The 23659-nt window shown below is 37.9% G+C and overlaps 2 protein-coding genes across 2 annotated transcripts; both read left to right on the forward strand.

Annotated features, from left to right (window-relative positions):
* The first annotated feature begins 618 nt into the window (after positions 1-618).
* On the forward strand, positions 619-21516 carry LOC124215162 (uncharacterized). The gene is made up of 9 exons (XM_046618207.2): positions 619-640; positions 11127-11380; positions 11521-11765; positions 11891-12043; positions 12220-12365; positions 15974-18466; positions 18686-18892; positions 19132-19521; positions 19680-21516. Exons 1-9 carry the CDS (start codon positions 637-639, stop codon positions 19877-19879), a joined length of 4092 nt encoding a protein of 1363 aa, XP_046474163.1. The 5' UTR covers positions 619-636; the 3' UTR covers positions 19880-21516.
* Positions 21517-21940: 424 nt separating this feature from the next.
* LOC124215166 (histone H2A-like) lies at positions 21941-23562 on the forward strand. Its single transcript, XM_046618214.1, has 3 exons — positions 21941-22100; positions 22187-22394; positions 23011-23562. Exons 1-3 carry the CDS (start codon positions 22079-22081, stop codon positions 23189-23191), a joined length of 411 nt encoding a protein of 136 aa, XP_046474170.1. The 5' UTR covers positions 21941-22078; the 3' UTR covers positions 23192-23562.
* Positions 23563-23659: the final 97 nt, after the last annotated feature.

Genomic DNA, 23659 nt, shown 5'->3' on the forward strand with positions numbered 1-23659 from the left:
CGTCGAGACCGTAAAGAGCTGACTGCACGAAATCGCCGGAAGGCGAGCCATGCAGCCCAGAAGCTAGCACGGTGCACACAGCAGACGATGTCTTGTAATAACTAACAGTCAGTCAGCCAGCCAGCGAGCCACCCGCCTATACCATGTGCACACACACGAGCGTATACATGGATAGACAAGTACTCACGAGGATGACGAGGAGGAGGAGGAGGAGGAGGAGGAGGAGGAGGAGGAGGTGAAGAGACTTTGGTCGGTATTTCGTAATAATACGAGAATCCCAACGGAATACGGGTATATATTACCCAACGCTTGATGCTCGAGGATCGGGGATGCTGATGCAGGATCCAACACCGTCGTCTCGTCTCATTTCATCTCGTTTCCGCTTTTCTCTCCCCTCGTTGCTTCCCCACTTATTGTCTAGACGAAATGGCTTGCACCTTGATACTCTCCTGCTGGACAAGACCTTCTTCACCACCACCACCACCACCACCACCACCACTACCTGCGGCGTAAACCGGGAACAGAATATTACCTCTTCCATGGAAACACTGTTTCATACCATGTTCAAGTTGCCTGCATCACCACGTTCTATACACACGATGTTCCTATTCGTTCCTCCAGCGTTACGTTCCATATATGGGTGTGTATTTGTATGACATGCACTGCACTCTACACGCCATCTTTCGATGTACCAAATTACACGTACACACCTGCAGTACCTACCTATCTCGCTGCAGTCAACCAGACGATGCTACAGCAGCATTCTTAAGGTACCAGTCGTGCTTGCGCTGAGCGTGTTGGCCGCGTTATTTATTCAGTTCCTTGTTTTACAGTGTGATCTTCTTTGCGAGAAGTGGCTACGTAGCTTACGGCGATTTACAACAAACGCGTGGAATTTCTTTCTGTTGAATGTGGTGTTGGGTAGGTGTACGGGTCTTACTTGCCTTGGTACTAGTTTTGTGGTCATTGTTCGATCCAGTGATCGATGTATAATGTTCACAAATGGTACAAAGCAGCTCGATTCGTGTGAACACTAATTTCTGAAAGTACAAAGTGTGCCAAGTATTAAAACTTTCGTCCAAAACTTGCTCGAAGATGACTTTTAATCACGAATCACGCAATTATAGAGATTCAAAGTCAAACTGAGAAAAAAACGGGATTCTATATAGATAGCCACTAATGGTTACAGTGAACACGAATTGCGAATCTACCCTACCCGATTGAACGTTGCCGAGGTTGAAAACGATGAAAATCGCGAGTCCGTTCATCGAAGATTTAGCTGGTCTGTTAAAGAACTGAAACTCTGTTGGAAAATAGTAAACCTACCTGTCTTTGGAATGCAGAAAAGAATGTTGTTTCATGGAAATATACGTAACTAGTTCTCGCCTCGCGGTATGTAATGCAGGTTCACAGAGAGGCGAGATTATTTGTCGAGCCAGTTCGTCGATATGTCGAGAGGGTTTATGGGTATGAAAATTACCGCGTGTAGAACGCGTTGCGTGTCTACCGTTAGTATAACCTGCACTCGTCGGATTATTTTTATTTTTCATTTATTCTTTTTCTCCGCCCCTTTTCATTTCAGTCCACGGTCTCGTAACGTAGAGCGATTAAGAATTAATTATACAGTGGCGTTTTATCGGTGTTGCTGTTGCCAATTACCATCGCAGCTTAAGCAAATTGAGTACCTGCAACGTGTTCCGATCTTAATAACCGATTTCCAAACCGGTCGAATTATTATTTCCCTTTAACGCGACAAGTGTTTCGAATTCATAAATTAAATATTATAATTCGACCTAGTTGTCCGTTTATAGGTATATACAAGTTTATCAATTAGCGATAATCAGGTTTGTTGACGAAATATTTTATGCATTTCACCGATCATTGAAGTAGAAAATACTGTCTAAAATGAAGGAGGAAAAGTGTCCTGACGCTCTGCGTATAAATCTTATACTGTCCAGCTATTTGCATAATTGATTAATTAGTCAAAGTAGTCCTCGATCTTAAGAAAAACCAGCTCGTGGATATTTTTAGAACGTTTCAACTCTATTTTTGTCAATCGAGACTCGTCATTATTTCGACGAGAACTCAGAGCCTCACTTTTGACTTTTATAAGGTACACTGAACTCGCAACGAAATCGTACGGTGATTATAGATTACTTTTTGCTCTGTATATACGGATAGCTTGACAGAAACGCCCCGTGCCATGCAACGGTGCATGCAATCGGCTGTCTTGAACGGGGTTTATAACTCCCAACCATCGTTATTACGTTCACCACGCCCAGACCAGCTACTCGAGTCCACGTCTTCGTGTTTCGATGCCTTTACAATCGTCTGCTGCAATATTTCTTCGTATCTATACGCATATATTTACAAGTATGTATTTCCAATGTCCGTCACGTACAACTTGATTGCGCCTCCTTTACACCATGACAATGGTACAGTGCTCGATGATTCTATACAATGTTGTATAATTCTCTACTAGATGTATGTATATATATGCTGAATATTATAGGGTTAGGAATATACTTCGACTCGCGGATCATTGGGCTTAATTGGTGGTTTTTTATTGTTTATTTAATTTTGGTTCGTTAGCTTGAAAGAGATATTTCGACACGTTGATTCGACCCATCGTGTTTGGTACCTCTTCTTCTCTTTTTTTTTTTTTTTTTTTCCTCGCCGTTTTGAAGAACGGCGTAACGAGAGAAGTGGCTAAATTTATACAGCCCAGTCAATGAGCACTGATTTTTTAACAACAAATATCAATCTTGAAATTCTACAACCTGTTGTATAGAATAATATTGTGCGGCGATGAAAATGATTTTACTGTAACATTCTTCGTTGCATAAATACTGGTTTTTTACAATTGCTACTTCTCGTTTCATACCATTTTCAATTCCCCGCGCGTGAAATTTTAACGAACGCCGTTATTGCGTTGATATTTTAATATCCGCGAATCGTTACCGCATTCGCTGTTCCGCTTTGGATTTATTCGATTTGCAAAATCCTAATGCTAGCTATAAAACTTGTTCGAAACTTGACCAATTTCCCGCACGTTGTATTTATAATCAAAACTATCACACTATCCAGGTTCATTTACCGTGTGCGGTTGCTTTAATCAAACTCATTGTTAATTCTCTTCCATCAATCTATACATATTATATACATATACTTATACAGGTTTTAAAAAAGGAACAAGCTTTTTCCTCTTCTGAAATTCAACCAACCAGCGTGCATAGTGAATAAATTAAAAAAAAAAAACAAATAAAGGTTAATAAATAAACACCGTAATACATAGTGTTGAAACCGCGCACGTGCCTTTTGGACAACAGGTCCTCCTCTTTCATCGGTCCCGAGGGAACGATGCGCGGGATCGTAGTTGATTGGTGGCAACGGGGAACTGGAAAAGGGGACGAGGCGAGTGCCGGGTAACGATTTTCTCATCCCACGGGACGCGTGTCGAGCTCTCTCTCTCTCTCTCTCTCTCTCTCTCTCTCTCTCTCTCTCTCGCCTTCTCCGTACCTTCCGCAGCTTGTGCACGCATACATTGCGCGTTGTTTCGTGTACGTAGAGGATGCGTTTATTATACGCGTGTGCAAACCTAACACTAAAGTACGAGGCACCCTCTGGGGACAATTAGCGAAACCCGCCACCGCCGCCTCTCCCCCCCCACCGATTCCCCATGCAAATCAACCCCTAATCCAGAGCTTATTTCTATTGTTCGAGGTACCACCTCCCGGTGGCAACCAACCCATGGTTATCGCCAGCTATATACTTCTCCAATTCTCTTTACCCTACCATCCCGTCCAAAGAGCCCCGAGGTACAGACAACGACGACCTGTTTATCGATTTGCCTGGTAATAATTTTCGACGTTCTTTCGTTTCACGATTTGTAGACCTAATAATATACACGTTATACGGATCCTGCAATGGGCTTCGTTGCGTTGCGTGAATCGTGTGTGAGATTAGGGAAAAACACAAATGAGAATGAGAAAAAAAAAAAACGTAAAACTAGAGAAAATTTTTATTTTATCAAATTCCGATCAGTGTATAGATTATATATTTATTTATAATTGTTGTATTGTAATTAATAGAAAGGTGATTATTCAATTACAGTTAGCATGTGAAGTTGGGCAGACATTTTCCTCTCTCTCTCTCTCTCTCTCTACTGATTTTTTCTTTTTATAAACAATCTGTCGACTTTAATATCGTATAAGTGAAAACAGAATGATGTACCGCGTTTTGACGGCGTTTATTGAACGCGACTTTTGATTCACTAAATAAATGGTTCTCATGCCTGCGTGTCGAGTCGTTGTTATTCATTCACAGAGAATGACAGGTATGCTCGATGGTGGGAAACAAGCTACTCGCATCCATTACCAAACCGCGATATCCGTTTAACTGATCCCCGTCAGAGTTGCAATATTTAATAGCACATGTATGCAATTACATATATATGTATACACGCGAATTCACGTTTAACGCGTCAGACAGAGTAAATTTTTACGAATTTAGAATTAAGATTTTTTTTTCAGTGAGGTCGATATTCTTGGGGGGAAAAAATCGTACCGAGTCGTTCATTGGAACAAGCAACGCGAAGAGTGTTTTTCACGTGTATTTATAAACGATAAATGTAAATCGTAAAAATTTGTTGTCGAACGGAAAAAGAAAAAACATCTAGAGAGAAAAAAAAAAAATTAAACTTTTGCACGGAGAACTGGTGCGGGATAGTAAGATCAGTTTAAAGCGCTCACGCATCCTACTCGGATATAATGTAAAGAGCTTTTGATGTATCGCTGAAAGATCCTTCCTATGGATCGACAAAATCGCGATACGCTGTAACCGTCGGTAACGATGGCAAAGAACGGCTTTGGCTTTGCCATCGGTATCGCTGTATTTTCTTTATACCTATATTCGTATGCATGGTGTATATATATACATACAACGTTGTGCGAAGGAAAGATGCGAAGCGTGCATATGTGTTTTGCCATTCCATCGAACGATCGGCTTCACATATGTTTTATACGTTCTGTCCCGGAAACTAGTTTTTTTCTTTTTTCCCTCCAGAATTCCGAGTTATGTTTGCGAGGTGGCTTATAAAGCGTATACATAACACAAACGCACACAGATACACGCGCGTAAATCCGGAGTGCGTAAATGTGATGAGGGGAGGAAAACACAAGGCTGGACAAACCCCTTGGTCGCCCTTATTTAGTCGAGCCGTTTCGCCCGCAACGCGGGGCATACCCTTGATATTTTAGCCAAAAACCCCACATCGAATCACCATATAAACGACTCTGAGCCCCTACTGCGAGACTCGCGAGGAGCCAACCCTCACCTTAAATATACGTTTCATTTTAGTACCCCAGCGGCGGCGGCTTCTCATACCCAAAAACCTCGAGTCCTCGCCCTGATACCATTTCAGATTCTCCCTCCCTCCGCTTATTCGATTCCACTTCCTGTCCTTCTTCCCGGCGGCAGCCTCCTTCGAGAAACATAGGCGTAGGTACAAATAGTTGTCTCGCAGAAATTATTGTAACGAAACGTTGAGAAAAATTTATTATTTTCTTTATTTTTTTCATTGACTTTGAAGGAAGTAAGATTTCGAAATATATGAATATGTCTTGTTTTATTACGGTTTACGGAATTTCAAACAATATCAATGTAGCGAAATAAATATTTTTCATTAGCGTAAATCGTTACAATAACGTTAGTTAGCTTCGCATATTTTTGCAAGTAAGTGCTTGAATTGTATTCAACGTTTGTTGTTCGATTTCACCAAAGTAATGGATCTGAATTAATAGAATCGTTGCCGTTTTTTTATTTTTTTTTTGAGGGGCAGGGGGGGGGATTCGATTCTTTAACATTTGTGATTACACTTGCGAATGTGATGCGAGATTATTATATTTTTTCACTCTCTATCGAGGAGGCAATTAAACAGCGCAGATTTATATCGAGTAAGGGAACTTACGCGGCGGACTTGTATCGCTTTGAGTTTATTGCAGTATCTAAACCTGCATGTACATTTAATCAAATATTCGTGTAAACGCAAATCTTCAGGTTTTAAAGATTACTAATTTGTTGCTTGTTAAAGTCATATATTATTTACAAATTTCGTAAAAGCTGTGAATAAATTTATAAAAAAAAAACTGTTAACTTTTTTGTTCTCTTGTAATTATACACAACATTTTCAGATACATATTCAATTTTCTGGTTTTCAAGTGAGCGCAAAAACACGAAAGAGTGTATAAGGCAAGAGTGAGATATATAAAAGTACAGAAAACAGAGACCAGAAAAAGGCGAGGATAATGGGAACAGGTAACCGGGATAAAATAAAATGAGATAAGATAAAGTAAATTCTGGTATCTGGCCGCCTATGCAGGCAGGGGGAAGAATGGAGGGTAAGACCCCAACCCCACTGAATGGCTGCTTCCCTCAGGATACCCTCCCTTATACCAAACTCCTCGGTCAAAGTCCGAAGGATCTTGCAGGGGGACAGAATCTCTCCTCTCGACTCGTTCCTTCGTTGCTGCGCTTTGTCGATTTTCTCTGCTTCCGCGAAAATTTTCATATTAATTCGCCAGATCGTGTTATAAATAAAATCTAACCGGAATCCGCTATTTAATAACGTTGCCTCACCACCGCCGGCAGTCTCATTTCTGTATTCTATAACCTCAATTTGATTAAAGTTAATGACGATTTATGTAATATTAGTCATAATTCAAGTCATTGGATTTTTAACTTGTTATTGTTATTATTATTATTATCGTTACTTTTTTTTTTCTTGTGGTCGAAAAAAAACTCAAGTTCTACAAGTTCAGGAACTAGTTGGATAATAGAGAAAAAAGGAATCTGACATACCATTGTGACACTCAACTTAATTGTCTATGATTGTTTTTATATCTATAGCAAACTATTTGACTTTTTACTAGTATGATTTGAGAAGAAAAAGAAGTTTTTTTTTTTTATGCTCAGAAGGACAAAATTGAACATACCGAAAGTAAACGTATGTGAGATGGGATAAATTTACGCTAAATTTCTATGCACGTAAGACATGAAGGATCGGTATGAAAGAAAGGGGGGAGGGGGGGGGGGTTAAAGTAATTCAAACCTGAGCTATCGTAAATCAGTCGCTGACCAAACCTTGGCTATGTATCTAATGTATAGTAAACTTGTATTTATGTATACCAATACAACTACATATATATATATATATATATATATATATATATATATATATATATATAAGTATACATACATATGAACGAACTCAAACCCATTGAAAGTGGCAAATTTCCCGGCTGCGATGCGGTGGCAGACAAACGGGCGGATGTAGAGAGAGAAAGAGAGGAGAGGAGAAGAGAGGAGGAGAGATGGCAGTCCCGATGGTACTGTAGGGGATGCTGATGCTGCGACGCAGGGTGTAGAAAGCGAAAAGGTTGAAGGAGGGGGGGGGGGGGGTTGGCGTTTTATACACGGGGATAAAGTAAAGAAGGCAGAGAAAAGCTACGGGCGCAGCAGACACACCGACGGAGAAGGGAAAAATCCAACAAGCTTTGACTCTGTACTCTGCGATTTCGCATCTTTCACCACTTTTTCTTCTTTTTTTGCCTTTTATTTTTACCCTGTGATTCCGGTACCTACATCTGACACGTGAAAAGTTTTCGAGCAGGCTTGGAAGACTCTTCATCCCCTGTATAATATATGGATAATCATGATGATAATAATATTCGGTTAAATCGAAAGCTTTGTCAAAATTTTTCAAAATCACCTTTTTTCAACGTAACCCCCTTTCTTTCGCTCATTCATTTCGATTAATAATTGTCTGTGAAAAATTTCGAAAAATGACCAGTCGTTGACTTGCGGCGTTATTATTTGTCTCCTTTATGTGTTTGAATTCAAAAACCATCCCGGCGATATCTTTGAAGATTGAATCTTCTTTAAGATAAAAAAAAAAAAAAAAAAGAAGAGGAAGAAATTTGTCATGAGTTTACGTGGTTTATTCAATTTTCGAAACATTATCATCGGGATTTTCTATCAAACTCAATCGATACAAATTTCCGATACATCGACATTCAAATCTTTGAAATATACGATTAATTGAAATGCAAGAACGATCGGTAATCGAAATGGCTCGCGGTGTTCAATAATTTCGGTCGCAAGATGGCCGTTAGTGAATAAAATGAAATTTCGATAGAGGGAGAGAAAAAACTGTCGAAATTCAGTTTTGATTATCTACCTGCGCATTTATGCACCACTTCACTTAATTAACTCGATTAACAATTCTTTCCTCCGGAAGCTGGAAAAATAATGTCGTTTCTTCACCGAAGATTTCTGTAAGCAGGAACTCGATACCTGTCCAAAAAAAGTCTTCCCCTCAAGCCAGCAACGTCACCCTGTACATTTTTCGCGTATGCAGGGTGTGCGTTACATACGTATATCCTTCCATCTCTTTATACTCCGCTGCTGCTGCTACTGCTGCAGTATCATCACTGATTCCTCCTCTTCCTCTCCTCTCCTCTCCTCTCCTCTCCTCCCCTCTCCTCTCCTCCCTGACGGCTGGCGCGGTTCTTCGTCGCCGCTCTTTGCTCATTGATTTTTCAGCGAGAGGCAGAGGTAGAAGCAGTCGGGTTTATACATTTTCGAGGTGAGGTGAGGTGAGGTGAGCTCTAAGCTTACTCGTGTAACTATCCCTGACGCTACCCCCTCTTCCTCCCCCCCCCCCCCCCCAACCCCCGTCCCGCCGACACCCGCGATACAGGGTGATTACATAACCTCACCTCGCTAATAATTCCCTACGCCACACGCTCGAGTTAACGAGTTTTTAATTTCACCATACTACGGAGATCACCAACCAACCAAACAACCCGTTATAACTTTTTAATTTGATTTCTGACGCTCGGTTTATTTCTGTTTGTCAATCAATTATTCAACTCGGCAACGGGCGTTACACAAGTTTAAACGCTCAGCGATCCATCGTAATAAATTTTTTATCTCACGTTACCGTTACTAGGCCGTTTCTTAGTTTTTTCATTTTTTTCATTTTTTTTCTTCCAAACTTATAAATTCTTCTTTTAAATTTATACCGAATACAACGAATTTTCAGATGTAGATTTTGTGAACAATTGAGTGACTGATATTAATGGACAACAATATTATTGGGAAGAAACTATTTTTCTAATTTGTTTTTTTTTTTCTTTTATATATGTTTTGTTCTCATTTCAGCTATAAAATCGTACTAATATCTATATTTCGCACTTAAATTGACAACAAATGGTTGAGGTGGTATCAAATTAATCGAGTCATGTATAACGTAATTCTCGGGTTAAACACGGTAAATCTTGATGAATCATACACGGTCGTAGCTTTTCCGGATGCAAAACGAAACCCGTCATCAGCAGCTTGCCCCCTTCCTCTTTAATGTTATTCGTTGATAAACGAAGTTTTAGTCTGCTGGAAAATTACAATCTTGCCCTGCTCACCCGATTTCAGAATTCATTGTATGTAAATTAATTTCCTTTTAAAACAGAGTATTGATTGAGTTTTCGAAACATCGTTATATAAATATGCAATTTGTGTACACGTGTTCGTTATCGCTTGTTACGAATTCAAAGAACTTGTTAAAATTTAATAAACTCATATTCCTGTATTTTTTATATAATGTAATAATAATATTGAATGCAGCCTCATTTTTCCATCGCGAATCTCCATATTTTCCATTAATAAATTTTGTTATTCTTAACAATAGAAATGCGTTGTAAAATATACAATAGCAATGGCAACAACTATGATGATACTGGAAGTAAAATCTGAATTAGATATCGAGTAAATTTATACACTTATTGATACGTTGATAAAAAGTGTGATAGTTAACAACGGAATCAGTTATATTAAGGCAACCGCGTCTCGCAAAGGTTAGGTGGAAAGAGACTTTAGTATAAAAGCGGAGCTTGTGGTATATAATCCTCCATGGATGAGGGAACATCGGCTAGGGATGAGATTGAGGTACTGTCTTAGTGGCATGGTGTTACCATGGTAACAGACTGTAAGCCGCTTAACACCCCAACAACACCGAGTCAACTCCAGGCGTCCCTCAGCCTGGTTTATCTTTGAGGGTTTGCTGCTGTCGTTGCCAGCTAACAGAAAAATAGTTTACTGTATAACCTTATAATGAATTTAGCACGAGCCAATTAATTTCATGAGGTGTCACAGCCCTTTTCTTTCCTGCAACTGACAATTTTCTTGAACTTTGCAAACTGCGTTGAAATTTCTAGTAACCATCTTCTTTTCCACATCGTTATCCTGCCACAGAATATAATTTGCATACTTTGCTAATTGTGAATCGTCCTTCTAAAGCACGATACGGTCTGGGTTTGAAATCTGCATTCGAAAGGACATGGTGGAGGAAAAAGTAGAAGGAGAAAATGATTAAGCTCAATTAACGAAAATTGTATTCTTGCCAATCCTCTTCTATAAAGATCATTCATTCCAATTACTGGAGAGTCAAGTTGAAATGAGATTTTAATTGCCTAAAATGCACTCAGCTGTTGGAGTCTATAGCTGAAATGCACACTTTCTACCATCAAATTTACAATGAGTAAAACACTCTGGAGTCTGCCAGAAGTTCAGCCCCAAGAGAAGTGATAGAAAAGAAGTAGTCTTATTCTCGAATAGTCTGTAAAAGCACTGTGAGGCCCAGGGTAGGAAGAGATCTGTTGCTAAAGTTCGGAAGCACACTCTCTCGATGAGAGATTAAATGGGGGGATTAAAACCTCTTCCCAAAAGAACGGGAGGGTTTGATAGTTGCTTTTTCTTCTGTTTCTTCTCTTCATTATTTTCTTATTTTAACCAAATGCGGCTGCTGCAATATTACACAAACCTAGATTTGAGGTGGAAATAGTAACGTGCGTTGTATGTGCTCAATAAATCATACGATGATTCAATTTCAATAGAAGTACCATAATCAATAACATATTCTTGTAACATTGACGAAAATAGATCTTACAAATGGCGGATCACTCGTGAATTATTTTTTTAATGATAGCAGTTGTGATTACTTTTTGACAATGCTCCTGTCATTCTTGCCACTGTTTTAATAACACATCATTTCTGTTTGAATTGTGTTGCAGGACTTCAACCAGCCAGTAACAAGGGACAGCCACCAGCTCCAATTGGTAAATCACACAGGCCGAGCCCTGGTGTATTACCACAGGGTCATACACCAGGACCTGGACCCGGGAACCAACAGAGCAGTAGAAGTTTCGCAGCGGCGCTTCGAAACTTGGCGAAGCAGGCAGGACCAGCTCCGCAAGAAGAGGAACCGAGGGCTAGTCCAAAAAATCGAGCTCCACCACCACTGGTGAGAGGACCATCGCCTGCTAAGGTACGGAATTCGATTTTGTCCAACGGAAATTCTCTCGTTAAGTACAATTAACTTACTAACGAACCAGAATGAAAACATGTTGCAAAAATTTCATCCACATATAAACCTCGGACGTTAATTTCACTTACTTTTTGTTTCAGGAACGTTCGACGCATGAGCGAAGGCCAGAGGAGATTCCCTCGCTGTATACAACTCCTCGACAAGCTGAAACTAGCAAACACAGCGTAACGGCTTCGACCTCCGAACTTCTGGCTAGGTCTGGTTTCCAACCGTATCGGCCTGAGCATCATCCGGCTCATGCACCGCCAGCATTTGCTCTGGATCAGACCTACAGCCCTTATCATCACGGTCTTTACCCGCCGCCACACCTGCAACACGCTTATAGGTACGCGTCTAAATGTTATTCAGACTTTGATCCTTTGAGTTCCTGGGACAATTTTTCAATAAAACAAAACATGGTTGTTACGAAGAAAGGGTACCAAGGCTAATAACACCGTCTTATAATTTCAGGTTAGAAGATCAAATGTACTTGGAAAGGTGTGGGATGCTTAGACCGCCACTATTTCCTGGGCTCCCTTCGTATCCCTTTTATGGACTGCGATACAGCCCAGAAATGTTGCCACCTGCATCCCTAGGCCTGATGTCACCTGTAATGCACGAACGGTAAGCACTCTTTGAATTTTATTTTCATCTTGTGGAAATGAACGTCTTTAACGCAACGATTAGAGTAGATTATTCTCTTCTCGACGCTAAATGAATGACAAAGATCCAAACGATACTGAATCACTATAACGAATTTTCAAAATCTTTATAATGAAATGAATCATTGGTTTTTGCAGCTTGAAGTTGGAAGAAGAGCATAGAATTCGACAAGTGAGAGAACAAGCGGCGCTGCGCGATGAGGAGGAGAGGAGACGGGTCGCTCGAAGTTCGGCCCCTGCTGCTCCCGTTCCCGTCCCTGCCCCTGCCTCAGCCGACACTGCAGGTGAGCGAGTCGCTCCACCCCCCACTGCCTCCCATTGATCGAACCCAATTGTTCAGAGTGCGATCGGCATACCATCGTTGCAAGGTTTACCAGATGTTTCACATACTTCAAAATAAATAGAACTGTTCGATGTCAATAGACGTCTTAGAATTCACTGAATATATATAAAATGGTCGTATCTAAAACTACAAAGCTGTATTGGGTTTATACTTTTTTCTCTCAACCTCTTCATATATTTTACCCCAAAAGTTCGTGAAAAATTCTTTTGCCAACAAATTACATTATTGTACGTTATACGGCTATCAATTCATAGATACCATTGCGGTTATTTAGCCAACTGTTGTTTCGAATGCAAGTAACGAATAATAAACTGTGTAAAATCAACGTTCAGTAATAATAACCGTATGTAACTGTAGATGTTGTCATTGTTTGGTCTGGTAAACCTTGATTTAGTAATTATTTATTATTTTTTTCCCGGTATTAACAAATTTTAGTTGGCACGATATAATGAAAATTGATTCTCATTCAGATGATTTTTAAGTGACGTTGTAGTGTTTTTGCAAAAAACTAAAAAAAAAAAGTTAATTATTGTTAGTAGTTATATCAGTACTCTTATTGAGTTTTTTTTATTTTAAATGACTGTGTTCATTTGATAGATATATTTTATCTAACTATATCAATATTTAAAAAATATGTCATCGATAGACCTTTTGTTTTGAAAGGGAGATTTTTACCAAGGAGTGCCCAAAAAGTTCACTTTCCTACATCATGTCGTAACGAAATGTTTTTCGTTTATTTTGATTAAGTATAAATAATAATAATAGGAAGCTCAGGTGAACTTTCGATCAATGACATTGGGTTTTCGATCATTTTAGGTCGTAGGCCGTTTTTCCCCACCACACCCTACCCTTCCACCATTTTCTCTAGGTACCTAGACCACACCCAGACTGAGTAAAAATGAAAACGTTTAGAAATATTTGACTGTGAAATGAATAAATAATTTTTTTTCTTGACTCACGATGTCAAAACACGATGAAAATTCAAAGAAACGTATAGGAAAAAAACAAACTACGCTTTTAATATTAATCTAGAGGTAATAAAAAATAAAATGAAAAAAAAAAAACAACAACTTATAGTCATAATTAAACTGCTTCTAATGAAAGTTATAGATATAATTTTTAGATAGTAAACATATATTTGTTGATAGTGAACTGTTTGGTAGCTCCTTTTAGTTTAAAAAAAAAAAAAAAATACATTTTTAGCTTTAACGCCGGTACTGTCTAAGAGTCATAGATACATTTGTTTTATTTTTTTTATTTTTTTTTTTTTTTCTATCAAGGTATCATTTTTATTGTGGCATCTTTGTCGGGATTACATAAATGCCTATGTATGTATGTGGTAAATCCAATATGCTGACAAAATATAGAATACAAGGAATTGAACCGACGTTCTCTGCCAGAGAATTCAATACTTAAACTTTCGGGATTTAAATGTTCCATAAAACGATTTTCATAGTATTGGATGTAATATAGTACAACAATTTTGATTATGCAATAATTGATGATGTGGACTCGATTTTTAATTAATTTCTACGATTGCCATTTTATAAAACATGAAAAGACAAAAAAAAAAAAAATTATGAAATGATTATCGGCTTAAGAGTGTGTGACATCAAAGTGGAAAGATAGCATCACTTTAAAATTCGTTTTCATAAAACTTCTAGCACTTTGTAAAATCTATGTAATTGGATTAAAAAAAAAATAATAATCTATTTCTGGATAAATCGTTCAAAAAATTCATGATAATAAAATTCCATTCTTTCATATGGGATGTGCCTTGTTATTGTCTAAGAAAATAGCGATGCTATTTAAAAAAGCGTAATAGATCAAAATACTTCTTTCACCGTACAGCATATAGACTGTCCTAACGATGCATATTTCATAAGTTTTTTCGTAATATTCTGTGAAACCTCGTGGATGTAATGATGTGATAACTAGAACTTTTTTTTTTTTTATTCAATAGACTGTTTTGTGCCTTTGTGGTTTGAAAGTTATTTTTCGATGAATCGATCTCTTGAATGATTCGCGCAACGATACGTTCGAAATTAATCTTTCAACAACAAGCAGATCCTTTGTCATTATACTTATATACAATATACATGTGTAAGAAATATGAGATTATATCTGACGATTAGGAAATTTGGATCTTTCGTGTAAACTCTATGTATATTAGATTTTGAAGAAAAAGAAATATAAAGGGAAAAAGAAGTCCTGCTTTTGCTGCAATTTAAATCGACATCGTTGGGCAATCGTGGCCTTTTTCACAGTGAAAATCGATCTATCTTTTCGCCAGGTGAAATACACTCTTAGATTAGTTGTTCCCGCAACTGTTTTAGAAATTTCATTACTAATCACTGAGCAATGTGCATTGGTAATTTTGTTCTAATTGTAAACAAAACAGTACTGCCCCTAATACACACTGACTGAATGCACTGTTGTATATAAATTGTCACTGTTTATTATTTTTTTTTTCTTTAATTTTTGTATTTCTCGGTTTTGTTCGTGTTTTTTTTTTCTGTCAAAATTATACCATTTTTATATAATTTATTATGTAAACATGTATATTTGGTCTACAATTGAAAATAAATATTGCAAAAAATAAAAGTAATCAAAATTTTTGATTGACTTGAAATTCTTGTCCCTCGATACATTTTCTGAAACAGTTTTGGGGAAGATTTTGTATACGTATACTGTATTACATAATAGTTATATATACATATTTATTATCACAACTAGTAATTAGTGCATTATTCACATTTATTTAATTTTTTTTTTTCGTAGCTTGTTGTAGTGTTATATCACATTTATTGCTGAAAATCATCCCCAATACTCAGTAGCAAATCGTGTAAATTATATCCATTAGGAATTATTGGATAATCTCGCAGTCGTCGTGAAAAAAGAAATCTAATTGAAGTTTGATGTTGAAATAAGTTCTCTCGTAACTGATCGACTATCGCATACAAATTTTCAGAATTCACGGTAGAGAATTGATGAAATTCAATTCAATTCGTTGAAGCCTTTGAACCTAACATTTTGATACTATTTTCTAATTACATGGTAGATATAAGTTGACAAGTAAATTTGCAAATCTTATCCGGTAATAGACGGTAAACACAGTCAAATCAACTTACTTTGAATACTCAGGTGTTTTGGAATCGAACCTTCTACAAATTGTAGAGATACGAAAGATTAAAATTTTTCTAGTTTCATGGAAATTCCAAAAAGTTGGTTGACTCACAGTTTTCTACTTGAAATAAATAAACTGTTACACATCATTCTGCACAACGAGCATATTACCGAAACAGTAAAGAATTGCAGTGCCAGAAATACATAATTCTTTGAAAATAGTGCATCATGTAATATGGAAAATTGGAAAAACTGGTGAATATAAATATAGATAAAATTTTGCCTACAGATATTACTGAAAAATAACACGAAGTATGCATAGCCCGTTTTTGATGCCTGATTTTGGAAAAACAAATTTGTAAATAAAATTTTGAATGTAGAGTAGTAGAGTGTTACCAAGCATTGTGTGGGAATTTGTTCCAGCTAGGAAGCCGACCATAGCGACTCAGTTGCACAGCGAGCGGGAGAGGGAACGTGAACGCGAACGGGACCGGGAAAGAGAACGAGAACGAGAACGAGAACGAGAACGAGAGCCAGATCGTGAACGAGAAAGGGAAAAAGAAAGAGAAAGAGAAAGAGAACGAGAGAGAGACAGGGACAGAGAACGTGACCGAGAAAGAGGAAACAATGTCAACAGTGGCCATCACGTTACGAGGAAAGAAGACCCGCCTCCCCATCCCACCGATTCTACGTCCCTTTATCACTCAAGACTCCCTTCTTTTCCCAGCCCCGCAGCACCACTTGGTCCCGCATCACTCAGCTCCGCATCCATCTGTTCAGTCAGTTCCACTCCCATGCCACCTCCACTGGGCTCGACATTACCTCCTCTAAATTTGGGACCTCCACCTATAAGTTCAGCGACTATAGGCCCACCCCCCCCAATCCCTTCGATATCATCGATGCCAACTATGCCCTCGATACCTTCCTTGGCCCCCAGCATTATTGGGCCCCCGCCACCTCTCAGTCTGCCTCTAGCGCCAATAATTTCCATACCTTCCATACATTTACCTTCCGCACCGTCAAGTACCATTCATTCTAGTCAGCACATAACTACGATAACGAGCGTTACTACAACCAAAACAATGCATCATCAACGTACAAATCCTATTGGCTGCACCACGACAAATTCGTCGTCTTTCGGCGGTACGACAACTACTCATGCAACGCATATATTAACAACGCCGAGTGCCGTTCCGCCAACGTTGAACAATTTGGCGAACCAATCGCCCAGTATTCACAAATCTTCTCCTCCTCCACCCCTTTCAAATAATCATAGTTCTAGAAATAAAGATGTCCTGTCACAGCCGACCACGCCTCAGCCGGCGTTTGTCAGGCCTTTTGAGGACTCATTTCGCGCTACTTCGAAACCACAATTGAGACCCGTACTCAATAGTCATAATCAAAATGTCCCGAACCAAATCAATCATCAAGAGTCAGTAGTGAAGTCGTCGTCGTCGTCATCCTCGTCGAGTTTGTGTTCAACGACCCAAGCGGTCACCACACAGTCAATCCAAGATGGTTTGCCGGAAAATGTCAGTAAATCATTGACGTCATCTACGAATCATCAGCTCCCCTCCCAATCTATTCCATACTCGACTCCGCAGTTTCATCATCCTCATCTTCCCGTTTCTCATGTCCCCAGCTTGTATAAGCCACCTCATTTCACCCCCCCTTCCACGCATCATCATCAACAACAACAACAACAACAACAGCAGCAACAACAACAACAACAACAACAACAACAACAACAACAACAACAACAACAACAACAACAGCAACAACCACACCACCACCAGCAACAACAACAACAACAACATCCTTCTAATAAGTTAAATATTTCTAATGTAAGCATTAATCATAATACTACCACAAATATTAGTAATAATACGATTAGTACGAAACCGCCAACGCCGCACCATGTAAGCGAAGCACTGCCAACAGCAGGCAACCTTCAGCGAACCGATGTCCAAATAAATATTAATAATAACTGTATTACTAATGATAAAACTTCTGCGAATGCTAATTACTACAATAATCATATTATGAGCGGATCGAAAGCCATTAGTCGGAATTACAAATGTAATTTAGAAAACGTCCAGAGAGATGTACAGATGAATTGTGCTGGAAATAATGAAAGAAACGAAAGCGATCTATCGCGACATACACTGTTGAACCAAAATCATTCGACTATCAATACATTGTTATCGGATAAATCTCCTGTACTGTTGCAGTCAAATTATGACCATAACAACAAAGGGCCTACTTTTCAACCCTTGAATTTAAATACAAATGATAAAGATTGTAAGTCTGATATCGATGTCAAACCCCAGATGGATCAAAGTACTATTATGTCCACATTACCGTATCAACCAGTTGTAAAGTTCAGTTTAAGTGATGTCGCGCAAAAACCAATTGGTACTACTCAATTGATGCAGAGTATTAAATCGGAGGAAGTTTTGCGCACCTGCCAGAATGTCTCAAATGTTCTTTTGCAAATACCAAAATATCAAGAAAAGTTATTGAATTTCTCAAATAATGAACTCAAATCTGCATTTTGCTTTACCGACAAGTGCAATAATGTGACTGAGATTTCCGTGAAGTGTGAATCGGCTGTGTTAAATGTGCCTGATCTCAGCAAGTCCTTAGTCAAGCACGAAACTGTGAACGATAAATCATTCTTGATGCCCGAGAAACCGAAAGAGTTAACATCGATGCTGGACCTTGCTGAAAAACGAAGGAAACGTAAACGGGAGAAAACCATCGGAGCCAGTGTAAGCTCTGAATCAGAGAGTGAAGAAGATGTCAAAGATTCGGATCTGTGGATAACCAAAGGGCCGCCTTCTAAGCTTCAATGTCCTGCCAAGAAACTTTCTTTCCTCGCCATGTTCGGACTGACCACTCTTAGCACTAGAAATGGTAAGATAGTATCTCAATGGAATAAAATAATCTGTAATAATTGGATTTCAAAGGCTAACTTTGCGTCTAAAAACTTGTTAAAAAATGAACGAATTTTAGAATTTTGTTTTGATACCTTGAACTTGAAACGTATCATTTGTCTGCAATCATTTTAATTACAAGACAACCGAAAAGTAATCAGAGAATAACAGAATGTGGATTTTCAAAATTTCTTTACAGAAATGGAACTTTCCAAGGTGGAAAAACGATATAAGCTAAATCCAGAGCCACCTGTTCCACCATTGGACTCTGAACCTATACTTGAATCTCTATTACCAATTCCACGGGAACATCCTGATGTGCTTCTTCAAACTCCCGATTTTGTAGGCAAAGCTGGGTTCCTCAATATTCTCGGGCTTGATGTTATGCCTCCAACCAAGAGAGACGGTAATATACTTGTCATCTTTTTTTTTTGTATTTACGGAAGAACATGTGATGATAGTTTATTATTCCCTTGAGCACTATCATCATACACATTAGCGTCATTGGTGAAGAGTAAGAAATTAAATACTTTCCTTTAAATGGAAAATCACAGTCGAATCTGCAACAAAGTAATAAAGAATATGATTAAGAATCTGGATTACTTTGTTTCTTTTGCATTAACAACAATGTGTAAAACATTACAGAAGCGGAAGTAAGCTGGCAATACATTCTCAAGGATCGGAAAAAACGGAAAAGTGTCAACACAGTGACAGCTTACTGTGAAAGAATTGCCAGAGTTTATTCAAGAAATCCACCATTGTTACCAAGACCACCGCAGAAAATGCGACTACTGGACAGAGTGAAATCAAAACATTTACCAGAGCGACCACCACCGTTACCACCTTTGGTTCCAAATATAGTACCAAGGTTCCACTCTGTCCTACCCACACCTGGAGAGAATGGCGTTAAGCAACATTGCAAAATACCAGAGATTTGTCAGGCTGACGATTCGATTGATGATAAAGATGACAAGGATAAATCGAGGTGGGATGGTATCGAAGATACCATGATCGCATACATGGAATATTCAAAAGGTCCGTAATTATTATCTATAACAATCAGCTTAAATTTTAGAATCATTGCGAATGTGAATAATTGAAATCCATTATGTGAAAAATGCATACGATATCGTCAACGTGGGCGAATATGTTTTTCTAATTGATTCTATTTTCTTTGTATTTTTTTTTTATAGAAAAATCGTTGGAGAGAACAGTCTTAGCTGCGCAAACGGCGAAACTAGCAGCACGGACAAATAATCTGAGATCAGAGGCAATCCAACTAGAAAGAAGAAGATACGATTTATTGTCCAATTGCTCCGCCCTTGAGACAGAGAGGCGATGCCTCAGCGAGCAGATAGAAAGAATTAACGCTCTTCTGAGAACCCTGAGGTAGCAATACGCGACGCACAACACGGAAACTCATTCATCTGTGATATTATCGACGGGTTAAGAGAGCCGTTGGTATCTAAATAGTTGAAACAACAAACAATTTTTTAACAATTTTAGATAAGTAAATGTAAGATTACATTGACCAAGTGTACAGCATTTTTTTAGTCTTTTATCACAGTTTACTTTATTTGTAATGAATTAAAGCTATACTGGTAGTTTTTCTAAATCCAGAAATTTTAGTTATTCGATATTTAGGCATTCTTTTACATAGCGATTGTTACATGGAGTTTAAACGTGTCTTAACCATTTCTAAAACAACTCGTAAAAAGAGTCTGATTAGAACATGCTATTTGAAAGACATGTTGAATATTGTGTATGAAATCAGAGGGGACTAGTGTTTAAAGTGTTGTAAGTAATCATATCAATATGATACGAACGTGTAAAAATGAAGTGTAAAGAAAACGAATCAAAATACAAATTTCTCTTCAATTAATAAGGAAGTTTTAGTGTTTCATAATTTTTACTGACGGCTCTTTAACCCAAGGTATAAGATAAATAATTATAATTTGTATAATATTTTATTGAATATAGAGAGAACTCATGTAACTTATTTTATTCTCTGTAATGTGGACTTGTATTTAAATATTGAAAAGGATATTCTATCATATGATTCGCACGTTTACTGATTAGTAGCATGTGTATTGATAAGATAAACATAGAAGAGAAGGATCTCAATTTAATAACTGCAAAATCGAAGATAATTGATTTTTAAACAATGCGAATATCTTTTATATTGAAGTAAAATTGTTTATCGAACATTTGCCATTTGATGAACCTCTGAAAGATACTTCTAATTTGTTGTAAGTACACCAGTGTCTTCTCGAAACGGGCACTTTTTGTGGTTCAATATTTTCCGTATGTAATAATTGAAACGCTAATAATTATTTGGAATTCGCATAATTTTTCGAACACATGTATTGCAATTTGTATAAACTGTAGACTCAACCATTGAATAAGAATAATAAGAACCTCCTTCAATTCTATGTTGAATACTTACAATAATAATAATAATGTCTGCAATGGCCAGTGAATTTCAAAGAAGTGAAAAACGATGTTGAGGTACTTAACAAAAAACAAGGTTATAAAAAAAAATGACTTGACTTTTACCATAAAATTGCGTGAGTACATTCCATGAAAATGCTTGTTACCCGCTAAACCTTTAACATTCCATGTATTGAACGGACCTTGAAAAAATATGAGTAAACGTGAAATAACATTTTTATTTAATATCATCCATTTCTTGGCAGACCGTAATTATTATACTTCACCTGGGTCCTATTTAGTTCTTTCTTTCTTGTTTTCACATTTTCGAATAATTTGGCGTACTGATTCAAATCTCTCATTGTGCTCTCTAAATTGATTATCTCCTTGCTCCGTATAATGTAGCATCATATCTACCCGCCTTCCCTGTTATAACCCGCAAATCAATTTTGTCTGTGTTTTCAACGTTTTGTTCATTGAGTGCCTACATTTGTAAATATCATTATTTTTATGTATTGTGTAATATTAAGGCATCTGTAGAAATCTGCAGGTACCTTTCTGGCCAGAACAAGAGCCTAAAAGTAAACTGTTCGAAAACACTTTGTCTGCCTCCTTTATCTCCCTTTTATTAAAAGTTAATTGTAAAATATTAAAGTAGTCTTTGAAATTATCTTATAAATTCTTATGAAAAGAAATCAGTCGAGAAGGTAATTCACCGTACATAATATTTATATTTTCGGTCGACGCTTTATGTAGTCAGTTTTTTTGTTTTTAAATCTTCCAATTGCCATAATTGAAGCATAAATTATATGTATCCATAAATACAAGAAAGCTTTTTCAAATGGTGCGTTTTATTTGCGAGCCTCATAAAAATAGGAGAGGACAAGGACGACGTTCGATTGGTTTAATTCTAGATACTAACCAATGAGGTAACGCTTCTCATGCTTTTTTGTTTTCAAAGTATGGTGCTGCCATCCGTCGGAATGAAATAATACGAATTCCACAGCCTTCCGTGTCAAAAAATTTTCCCGCGCAAACGAGCGCTATCAAGACAGTGGGCGCCAAAATACGTGACATCCGACATCATTTGCTGTTCGGTAACGGTAGGAAGAGGTTGCAGTTGTGATTAGACTTTCTATCCGTGTAGAATCAATCTCGAAATATGTCCGGTCGTGGTAAAGGAGGTGAGTAGCATCAAAGCTTCCGAGAAATAATTAGCCAGATTCTCGAACAACAGGACGCATTAAAAGTTTCTTATTGATTTTTAAAGGCAAGACCAAGGGAAAGGCGAAGACTCGCAGCAGCAGGGCTGGGCTTCAATTTCCCGTAGGTCGTATTCACCGGCTCCTGAGGAAAGGAAACTATGCCGAACGTGTCGGAGCCGGTGCTCCGGTTTACCTAGCTGCGGTCATGGAATATTTGGCCGCCGAAGTTCTCGAGTTGGCTGGAAATGCTGCGAGAGACAACAAGAAGACGAGGTTAGTCCTATCAGCACCCTTATTTTCACAACCACAATACCATAGTTCAGAAGTATAGACAACCCACAGATTACTTCTTCATTTTCTCTTATTCACTATAATTTTTTCACTGTATAATATGATAAATCTCAACCAAAGTAGGTTTAACATTTCTTACGGAATCGAGCGGAATTTGCGTCGTTATTATCGCGTGCCGTGTTTTTCCTCTGTTTCGGTACAATCATTTGTCTCCTATGAAGATACATTGAATATACATTGTACACATGAAGAACTGCTTTGAAATTAATCCTAATAACAGTACAGTGTGTTGATAATTCGTGTGATAAAATTGATGTATGTATGAATGTATTTATACGTGAACATGGCCGAACACTTCCATTTCAACCTAATGCAAAGAAACTTGTTTTTGCACCAACCAAACTCTCCCCCTTCTCCTAAATCACTATGACAATCTACACGTTTTCTAAATGGAATTCTCGATTTGGGAAAACAGTACCCGATTTCATGTAACTGAACTATGCGTACACACAGATATTTGAAAAATCCTGCAGTCAGACGTACAACATTTACTTCAGGAAATTGGATTTATTGACCATATTTATGTTTTATTTTACAGAATAATCCCTCGTCACCTCCAACTAGCCATTCGTAATGATGAAGAATTGAACAAACTGCTTTCTGGAGTGACTATTGCACAGGGTGGTGTTCTGCCCAACATCCAGGCAGTTTTATTGCCTAAAAAGACTGGAAGTAGCAGTGGATCTGGCAAGGGAGACAAGGCCTCTCAAGAATACTAAATTAAGATATTACATTAGTGCGAGCACAAACTTACATTTGACCTTATAAAACCTGACAATTCAATGCAACACATTTATTTACATTCACTAAAAATTGGCAAGATCAGATGTGTAAAAGCACTGAACAAAATTGCAAGTTGAATTTATTTTGTTTCTTTTTTTTCAGTATTGAATAAATGAATCGCGTTATGCGTATGATTCATTGTATGATGCTTATGTTTGACGGCATCCTTCGTTTTTCAAACTGTTTTTTATATTTATATATTAATTTTTGCCATTGTATTATTTCGCGAATTTTTTTGTTTCAATTTTGATAAGTGAGTAGATCAAAGGTGACAAACAATAAATGGCCTGCAGCGTTATCATAATAATACTAACTTTTATTGACCTGATAACTGATCCCACAGTATGACGAATTGGTGGGAACATTTCTTGAAAATTGTACCTATTTGTACATACATAAGCGAT

The sequence above is a fragment of the Neodiprion pinetum genome, chromosome 3 (assembly GCF_021155775.2).
Source record: "Neodiprion pinetum isolate iyNeoPine1 chromosome 3, iyNeoPine1.2, whole genome shotgun sequence".
Classification (NCBI taxonomy): domain Eukaryota; kingdom Metazoa; phylum Arthropoda; class Insecta; order Hymenoptera; family Diprionidae; genus Neodiprion; species Neodiprion pinetum.

Bases quoted from the DNA above. Each gene is read 5' to 3' on its own strand.
- LOC124215162 (XM_046618207.2), top strand. The intron at 12,044-12,219 runs GTAAGCACTCTT...TGGTTTTTGCAG, and splicing joins TCACCTGTAATGCACGAACG to CTTGAAGTTGGAAGAAGAGC. The intron at 12,366-15,973 runs GTGAGCGAGTCG...AATTTGTTCCAG, and splicing joins TGCCTCAGCCGACACTGCAG to CTAGGAAGCCGACCATAGCG.
- LOC124215166 (XM_046618214.1), top strand. From the start codon at position 22,079: ATGTCCGGTCGTGGTAAAGGAG. The intron at 22,101-22,186 runs GTGAGTAGCATC...TGATTTTTAAAG, and splicing joins GTCCGGTCGTGGTAAAGGAG to GCAAGACCAAGGGAAAGGCG. The intron at 22,395-23,010 runs GTTAGTCCTATC...TTTATTTTACAG, and splicing joins AGAGACAACAAGAAGACGAG to AATAATCCCTCGTCACCTCC.